The sequence below is a fragment of the Thalassophryne amazonica genome, chromosome 2, assembly GCF_902500255.1.
Source record: "Thalassophryne amazonica chromosome 2, fThaAma1.1, whole genome shotgun sequence".
NCBI lineage: Eukaryota > Metazoa > Chordata > Actinopteri > Batrachoidiformes > Batrachoididae > Thalassophryne > Thalassophryne amazonica.
Genome location: NC_047104.1, coordinates 26836126 through 26846063, shown reverse-complemented (window position 1 = coordinate 26846063; position 9938 = coordinate 26836126). Strand labels below are relative to the sequence as shown.

The 9938-nt window shown below is 42.6% G+C and overlaps 1 protein-coding gene across 1 annotated transcript in view; it reads left to right on the top strand.

The window, feature by feature from the left end:
* LOC117523087 (A-kinase anchor protein 13-like) overlaps positions 1 to 9421 on the top strand; it is a 425195-nt gene extending 415774 nt beyond the window's left edge. Inside the window, exons 34-39 of the mRNA XM_034184506.1 lie at positions 1893 to 1937; positions 3225 to 3275; positions 5825 to 6097; positions 6957 to 7136; positions 7216 to 7510; positions 9323 to 9421. Coding sequence (XP_034040397.1) covers positions 1893 to 1937; positions 3225 to 3275; positions 5825 to 6097; positions 6957 to 7136; positions 7216 to 7510; positions 9323 to 9375 — 897 coding nt within the window. The 3' untranslated portion in view covers positions 9376 to 9421. The remainder of the gene's footprint in view (positions 1 to 1892; positions 1938 to 3224; positions 3276 to 5824; positions 6098 to 6956; positions 7137 to 7215; positions 7511 to 9322) is intronic.
* The last annotated feature ends 517 nt before the right edge of the window (positions 9422 to 9938 follow it).

The window sequence follows — 9938 nt, the reverse complement described above, 5'->3', positions numbered from 1 at the left end:
TGTGTGTATATAGCTATAACATGCACCCTGTCTGTGTGTGTGTATATAGCTATAACATACTGTAATGTGCACCCTGTGTGTGTGTGTGTGTATATAGCTATAACATACTGTAATGTGCACCCTGTGTGTGTGTATATAGCTATAACATACTGTAATGTGCACCCTGTGTGTGTGTGTATAGCTATAACATAACGTGCACCCTGTGTGTGTGTGTGTGTGTGTGTGTATATAGCTATAACATACCGTAACGTGCACCCTGTGTGTGTGTGTATATAGCTATAACATAATGTAACATGCACCCTGTGTCTGTGTATATAGCTATAACATAACGTGCACCCTGTGTGTGTGTATATAGCTATAACATAACATAACATGCACCCTGTGTGTGTGTTTATATAGCTATAACATAACATAACATGCACCCTGTGTGTGTGTATATATAGCTATAACATAACATGCACCCTGTGTGTGTGTATATATAGCTATAACATAACGTAACATGCACCCTGTGTGTGTGTATATAGCTATAACAACGTAACATGCACCCTGTGTGTGTATATAGCTATAACATAATGTAACATGCACCCTGTGTGTGTGTATATAGCTATAACATACCGTAACGTGCACCCTGTGTGTGTGTATATAGCTATAACATACTGTAATGTGCACCCTGTGTGTATATAGCTATAACATACTGTAATGTGCACCCTGTGTGTGTGTGTGTATATAGCCATAACATAACATGCACCCTGTGTGTGTGTATATAGCTATAACATAACGTAACATGCACCCTGTGTGTGTGTATATAGCTATAACATACTGTAATGTGCACCCTGTGTGTGTGTATAGCTATGACACAATGTAACATGCACCCTGTGTGTGTGTTTGTATAGCTATAACATACTGTAACGTGCACCCAGCATGTGTGTGTCTGTAGCTATAACACAGTGTGTGTGTATATATAGCTATAACATACTGTAATGTGCACGGTGTGTGTGTGTGTATAGCTATAACATAACGTAACATGCACTGTGTGTGTGTGTGTGTATATAGCTATAACATACTGTAATGTGCACCCTGTGTGTGTGTATAGCTATGACACAATGTAACATACACCCTGTGTGTGTGTGTTTGTATAGCTATAACATACTGTAATGTGCACCCAGTATGTGTGTGTGTCTGTAGCTATAACACAGTGTGTGTGTGTACATATATATTAGACCTGTCAAATGTTACAAAATCTTTTGGACCACATGTTGTTCTTGTTCCACTAATAAAATAAAAGATCTGTGCCAAATTTTACTGTAATCAGACATTGTTTAGGGGTCCCCCAGAAAGCAACAAATTTCTCCAAATAAGCAATGTAGTAATCCAGTAACGTTCTCCTCTGGGTGACCAATCAACCACAACTTTTTGTGATTAGAAGCCATCAAATGTAAAAATAATGGCATCATTTTCCATTAGGGTGATGTTGACTTGCCAGCGGAGGGAGAGGAAAATGTGTCACTCTGAGGGACCTCTAAATCTGATCAGATTGAGTTCAAATTTGCTCTGCACCTATAAAAAAAATACCTCAAGTGGAACAAAAACAACACGTGGCCCAAAGTTTCTCACAACTTTTAGTTTTTCCACTATATAACATGAACAGCCCTAATATACACACACACATATCTGTGTGTAGTTGTAGCTATACACACACACACACACACATATCTGTGTGTGTGTGTGTAGCTACAACTACTGTAACATACACCCAGTCTGTCTGTATATGTGTGTGTGTGTGTGTGTGTGCGCGTGTGGAGCTGTAATATAGTATGACGTGCACTGAGCATGTGTGGAGCTGTCATGTACTGTGACGTGCACTGAGTGTGTGCATATGTTTCTGTGTGTAGGGAGGAAATGCCAACCTGTTGCTGCTGCTGAAGAGGAGCAGTGAGGTAACAACCAATGCTGCTTCCATAAACAACAACAATAGCCTTTGTTTAATATATTGTTGATAAATATCACAGCAGTTTGACCATTTGTGACCTCTGCATGTGTTTTTGTTTCTGCCTCATTGATGGATGCAGAAGTATGAGGTTCTGCCTCCAATGCAATTATTTCAGTAACAAGTAAGATGTGAAAGTGAAACAGGTTGGATAAGAATTCTAATTACTGTCTGTCACTACACCAAACAGTTTTTGGCTGCAATTTCAGCCAAGTGCAGAACCGCCTCTTTGACGTAACACATGCACAACGTGGTCTGTTAAAAAAAAAAAATAGTGACGTACATTTGAAACAAGGAGCTGTTATTGAATTCCTCATGGCGGAGGGCTGTGCACTCATGGACCTTCGAGGGTTGAGTGTTTCAATGGCGACACAGTCTGGAGGTGGGAGGAGTTTGAAGGGTAAAAATCCAGCCGTGATGAGTCTGAATGACCTTGCCCCCTAGGGGGCCCACCTATAACAGTCACAGATGCAGAACATCAAGTGTGGGTTGACAGCATAGTCCTCAGAATTTTTGAAACATGGTGACACTGTCAACTCTGATATGTGAGCACTTTAGAAAAGTTGCACACACCCCGAAATGGGTTCGTCCTACAAAAGATGCAGTTCTGCAACCTGACAGTACTGGTTCACACACAAGTTGACAAACAGGATACATCGCAGCAGCTCAAATCTTATCACACCCGTCGTACAGTCTGTAATATTGCACCCTCGAGTTTCTCCTTTAAGCTGAAAGATCACTGGAGGGGACACCGTTACATTACTGGTGAAGAGATGCAAGCAGCTGTGCTTCACTGGTGCCCATAAGACACCTAATTTCTTCACTAACAGGTTATAAAAACTGTTTGGTGTTGGCCTAAGTGTGTGGAAAGGGAAGGTGAGTACATGGAAAAGTAATGACACTGCCTGATAGAGATCCTAGCTTTACGCAGATATGTGGTCCACGTCAGTACGGCATATTGAAATAATCGCATATGAGGCAGAACGTTTCAGCTGATCCTTGTAAAAGCTGATTATTCTTGAATGCGGTTTGTTTCAAATCTGTTGAAGATACAGCCAGACTTCTTATTTCTCTGCTTGTGTAAATGATGCTCCATTTCATTTAAGGTCACATATTTCTGAAGTTGTCATGTCAGTCTTTTAGTGGAGTGTGCTAAATTAATCATGACACTCATTCACAAACCAAAATGTAGCAAAAACTGGGACAGAATTTTTGATTTGTGTCTTCTGTCCAACAGCAGGTCCTTCACAGCATCTCCAATCTGCACCTCCTTCTCAGCTCTCTGCAGGTAAAATACTCACCTTCGCCTGATGATGAGCACCTGATGGGATCTGTGGGATACTGCTGAAGGTTTAAACGGTTTAACCAGGTTTTAATGCCTGAATCAAGTCTGGGATCTGTGGGATCCTGCTGAAGGTTTAACCAGATTTTAATGCCTCAATCATGTGTTTTGGTGCAGTAGCTTCAATTGGTCTTCTCTGAAGGAGATGAAATAAGCTTTGCGTTTATCTGAGGGCTGAGACCAGATTTTCTCTGCATTGAGTGTTTTTCCTTTTGTCTCCATGTACCAGACCAGCACTGGTTTGATGTAATTACCTGGACCTGCTTTGGTTTTGTTCAGAACTCAGATGTTGGCACCAGAGAAACCATTTCTCTTCCAAGTTGCTGCTGCTCTGAAGGGAAAAGTGAAGTTTTCTTCATTTTCTGAAATGTTTCAAAGTTGTCATCCACAGTGCTGGTTTCTAACCTGGAGTCCAAGCCCCCATTTAGGGGAGTGGGGTACTAAAGATTGTTTTGGGGGAGGCGGTCAAAATTAGAAGTGCACGTTAAAGTCATAATAATGCACTTATTGAATAGTCTTTGGATGAACCAACGAGTAAAATGGAAACACATGCCGCACGTTTTTACGTCCCAGTTAGCAACACATCAAAGTATTCATGAGTGTAAGTCTATCCGTGCCCATGCGCTAATAATTAGTGGTCTCTGACATATTTTAGTGCTAAATATTCTTCTCTCTGAGCGACTTAACAGGTGCATTTCTAGAAAATGTCTTACTCTGCAATTCTCTGCATTTCTCAGCATGTGACGCACATTTTAGAATGAGCAGAAAGATCCTGATGGCTGACAGACAGAGTGAAACTAATGCGGTTATGTCCGAAAACGAAGCTTCTGAGCTTTCATTTGAAAGTGATGGCTCGGATTTACAGAGGAGACGACGCACTTCACCCCAAAACGCTTAAGCTTTTGGAACCTAACGTGTCGTGACACTTCTGTTTGTGTCACAGGATGCTAGTTTACTGCTGCTGTGAACATGGACATGGAACATCTCCGTGACGCTGTTTTTCACAGGCTGCCTGGACATGCAGATGTATTTTTTATATTGGAAAAAGCCACAATACATTATTTTCAGGACATAATGGACATTCTAACATGCCACAGTTGTGATAGAACTTGTGCTGAAGGCAGAGTTGCTGTTGCACTTTATTCTCTGGTCGGTGAAAGCTGCTTGTTGCAATAGCTGTTTGTTGCAAATTCCAAATACTTTGAAACCTGTCGCAGAATTGCACAAAGTAAATCCCGGTGTATCATCAAATGGTCACGAACAGTGGTGCGACATGTCCTTTAAACTTACATGTCAGAGTAAATTTTTACACAGACAGAAACAACCATCCATCCATTTTCTTCCACTTTATTTGGAGTCGGGTCGCGGGGGCAGCAGCTGAAGCAAAGCCGCGCAGACACACCTCCCCCAGCTCCTCCAGGGGAACCCTGAGGCATTCCCAAGGCAGCCGAGAGTCGTAGTCCCTCCAGGGTGTCCTGGGTCCAATGGGACGTGCCCAGAACACCTCTCCAGCGAGGCGTCCAGGCGGCATCCAGAAAAGATGCCCGAGCCACCTCAGCTGGCTCCTTTCGACGTGGAGGAGCAGCGGCTCGACTCCGAGCTCCTCCCGAGTGACCGAGCTCCTCACTCTATCTCTAAGGGAGTGCCCAGCCACCCTGCGGAGGAAACTCATCTCGGCCGCTTTTACTCGTGATCTTGTTCTTTTGGTCATGAGCCAAATCTCATGACCATAGGGTGAGGGTCAGAACAACAACAAAAAAACAAAACAAAAAAAAAAACCTTTCTGTTTTCTGATGTTTGTGGGTCTGGTTCTTTGTCCAAGGTAATATTTATGATTCTGGTTTAATTTCAATTTATTTCATTTATATAGCGCGAAATCACAACAAAGTTGCCTCAAGGTGCTTCGGACAAGTAAGGTCTAACCTTTCCAACCCCCAGAGCAAGCACACAGGTGACAGTGGTAAGGAAAAACTCCCTCTGATTTGAGGAAGAAACCTCAAGCAGACCAGACTCCAAGGGGTGACCCTCTGCTTGGGCCATACTACAGACACAATTGACAATATGAATATACATATTCTGAATATTCTGGTTCATTGTTGGTGCTAATGTTTGTAGATCTGGTTCTTTGTTAAATGGACTGCATTTATATAGTGCTTTTCCATTTGAATGATGAGCTCAAAGCGCTTTACATTGATGCTTTGCATTCACCCATTCAAACACACACTCACACACCAATGTCAGGGTGCTGCTGTGCAAGGTGCTCACTACACACCGGGAGCAACTTGGGGATTAGGAACCTTGCCCAAGGGCCCTTAGTGATTTTCCAGGCGGACAGGGGTTTGAATCAAGGATCCTCGGGTCTCAAGCCCACCACTTATCCACTAGGCTATCAGCAATAACATACTAATATTCATGGTTCTGGTTCTTTGTCAGAGATAATGTTCATGGTTGTGGTTCTTTTTGTCTGACCTGATTTGTGGTTCTGGTTCTTTCAGGCTGTCGTGGTTCAGCAGGACAGTTTTATTGAGGACCAGCGACAGACCCTGAACGAGCGCTCTTCTTCTTGCACATCTTTATCACGGCAGTCCTCTCGGCCGAGCTCACTAATAGAACAGGAGAAGCAGCGCAGCTTAGAGAAGCAAAGGCAGGAACTGGCCTCACTACAGAGACAACAGGCTGCTCACGCGGAGGAGAAGAAACGCCGGGAGAAGGAGTGGGAGCTGAGGGAGCAGCAGCTGGCAGAAAGGGAGGATCTCCTGTCCACACAGGTAACCGAGCTTCAATTTCTGTCTGTAAACATGGTCAGTTTGTCTGTTTCTTACAGCCATAAACTTGGACAGTTTGTCTGTTGCTGATGGTCGTAAACTTGGGCAGTTTGTTGCTGACATTCATAAACTTGGACAGATTGTTTGCTGATGGCCGTAAACCTTGACCATTGGTCTGTTGCTGATGGTCGTAAACATACATGGTTTGTTGCTGATGACTATAAATGTGGATGGTTTGTTGCTGATGGCTATCAAGTTGGATGGTTTGTTGCTGATGGCTATCAAGTTGGATGGTTTGTTGCTGATGGCTATCAAGTTGGATGGTTTGTTGCTGATGCCTGTAAACATGGATGGATTGTTGCTGATGGGCATAAACTTGCACAGATTGTTTACTGATGGTTGTAAATGTGGACAGTTTCTCTGTTGCTACGGCCATAAATGTGGGCGGTCTGTTGCTGACGGCTGTAGATTTTCAGAGTTTGACGTTAACAGCCATAAACTTGCAGTTTGTTGCTGACAGCTGTAAATGTCAGTGGTTTGTTGCTGATGGCCATAAACTTGTACAGTTTGTCTGTTGCTAGCAGCCGTAGACTTAGACAGTTGGTTGCTAAGAGTCATAAACTTGAGCAATTTGTCTGTTGCTGGCGACCGTAGACTTCCACAATTTGTCTGTTGCTGGCGACCGTAGACTTGCACAGTTTGTCTGTTGCTGGCGACCGTAGACTTGCACAGTTTGTCTGTTGCTGGCTGCCGTAGACTTGCACAGTTTGTCTGTTGCTGGTGACTGTAGGCTTTAGACGGTTGGTTGCTAAAAGTCATAAACTTGGACAGTGTGTCTGTTGCTGACTAACTGTCTGTGCAGGAGGAGGAGGTGAGGAAACAGACCATGGAGCTGCAGGAGCAGAACCAGGAGCTGCAGAGTAAGAAGGAGAATTACCAAAAAGAACTGGAGAGACTCCGAGACGCTCAGAGGAAGCTGGACAGGGACAGAGAGGCCATGCAGCGGCAGCTTGAGAAGATGGAGCAGCTTCGCCTTTATGAAGTGAGTCGATCTGTAACATTCAGAAAAGTCATCCTCTCCCAGTCTGCATGAAAAACTTGGCTCATGTTCTTCTTTCCAGAGGACTCCCTCCACCACATCAGATGATTCCCAGTTTGCCAGCAGCTCCCACTCTCTGGAATTGGATCCTCAGGAGGTTTCTTCCTCCCTGACACGGCTTCAGAGCCAGAGGTCTAAACCAAAATCCAAAGGCCTCAATCCTTTTACCTCATTGTCCACTAATCCCAGTATGAAAGACGGCGAATCGCACAACCAGGTGTCAAAAAGCCTGCTGCAGCTGGCCAAGACCAAGAACAAGGAGGGGAAGGAAAAGAAGAAGAAGAAGAAGGGCAAAGGAGGGAACTCACACATGGCAGGTACAAAAGGCAAATTAAATTTGAAACTACGTGTTAAGGGCCTTTCACACTGGACGCGTCAGAGGCGTCACGAATCGGTCTAAAACGCATTATTTTCAATGAGACACGTTGCTTTTTAGAGGCATCAAAAGCCGAGCTAAACCGACGCTTCTGAAAGGGGCGCGCATTGCCGCTTATCGACAGGCTGACGTGGTCAAAGTTCAACCCAATCCAACTTTCGCCGCTCTGAACTGTGATGTAGCTTCATGCTGTCCAATAGGAACGACGCGTCGGGCCAAAACACGGAAGACTTGTGGCAGAAACCGCTGATCTCTACAAAACAGAAACATGTGACAGGACTGATCATTTATAGTTTTTTGAAGAAAAATCCTTGCAAATGTTTTTTTTTAACTCAAAATTTCTGATTACTGTAAAAAAAAGTTTAGAAATAAAATAACATGGAAATTTGTACTTTTTTAAAAGTCCGGTAGATTATTCATATCTCATTTCAATTAGAAAAACAGACACTGTAAATAAATACAAATGTTTATTAGAAATGCAACAGGAGATAATTTAAGAATGACTGCAGTGTGATTGTAAAGTAGGATTTCTGTGACATAAACCTCATGATGAATTTTTTTTTTTTTTTTGAGTCATTTTAGCTTGTAATTACGTCAAAAGTTGTGATTGCCTTTAATGTTGTGATCAGGACAGTCATTTCTAAAATATGAATTTGACTAGTGATTGTGAATTGTGAAGAGCCTTTTATTTTGAAGCAGGTGATGTTATGCTGGATACTCGGGACCAGATGAAGGTCTCTTCTGCAGCTTTGACCTCTGGTGGTGTTGAAGACACTTTTCCCCTATTTTGAAGAGCAGAGATGTTTTCTTCTGACTGGACTTCATGGTGTTCAGCTCATCAAAGGAAGTTTTTGAAGTGCATCTGTATTTAGGATGTCTGCACAGCAAATGTTCCTGATTGGGACAAATAAAAAAATTATTTCTTAAAATATAAAGAAACACTAAACAGTTTATATATATATATATATATATATATATATATATATATATATATATATAAAGAAAAAATACAACTACGGAAAAAACACCTGACAAAAAAGTTATTTAAAGTTGAGCTTTTGTGGTCTAAAAAAGCTGTAGCTTTATTTGATAAAAATAAAAAAAGACTGAACCATTTACAAATTAAAGTGTTCACTCAGATTAACTGTGCTGAAAGGCTAAGCTAACGTTAGCTGATCATTAAACCTTCACAGCAGTTCAGTAAATGTCACGTTTTATTTTTATATTATTCTCACTTCAATAAAGCTGCAGAACTAAACTCCGTTGGTCAAACTGGGAGTTTGCACATATCCAAAAACTGGGGGATTTCAGACTGAGTGGGTCTGCTCCATCACCCCAGCTGCCTGCCTTACTCTGCTCAGGGATGATGCCTGAACCCCAGCTTCTCCGTGCGGGTCGGCCCGCTGTAACGGTTTGATCGATATTCCACCAAGTCGTCAGTCCTCCTCGGTCGGCGTTTGCTTTGATGTGCTGACGTGGTCATACATGAGTGACCTTGAATAATTATTCTGTCCAGGAACCAGAATCTGGTGAAACTGGGAAACGTGATGATGAAGAAATGCGTCAGTTTGGCAACAAAATGAATGTATTTGAAAATCTTAGAGGAACATTTCTTCAGTTAAAAACATGCTTCAGGTTCACGTGATCTTAATGTGCTCGTTAACAGATCAATCAGGAGGCAGATGCCTGCCGTGGCTCCTTCAGGGGTCCCTGTTTTCTCCTCTGATGGTTCTACTTCTGTCCTTCTTTTCAGACTCCCAGCACCAACCAGAACCTCCATTCGATGGAGAGATCTTCTTCTGCTGACAGAAGACTTGTCTGCCCCGCCCACAAATCCTGCACATGCTAAAAAGAGCTGATCACTACTTTTGAAGTCAGAATCAGCCAGTTAGTTCTCTGTCATGTTGAAGAACACCGACGATGTGTTTGAAGACTCAGTATCCAAAATCCACGTTTTCTCAGTCATCAGGATCATGTGGCAGAGGTTTGACTGCACAACGGCAGAGTCCGATCACAAACATGTCACATCTGATCATCGTTCTTTCATCCTCCTGATCTACATCCAAGTGCAACAAACAAGATGACGGTCAATAACCATTATGCGGCTCTCTGCAAAGTCCTTAGTCCAAAACCTTTCCCGGATGACCAAAGACCTGAACCACGACATCAATCAGCTGTGTCCCACAACATTGTTTCTGAATGTTTCATTTGTAAAATCCGCACAGAAACTAAATCATTTCCCATGTTAATAAGAGGAATAATCCTTTAGATGACAATCAGAATAAAATCAAAGACTTTGACATCTTCAGTCACGACTTTACGTCAACACTTAAGTTACGTAACTCTCTTTTCGACCAGTGTGTTTTCTG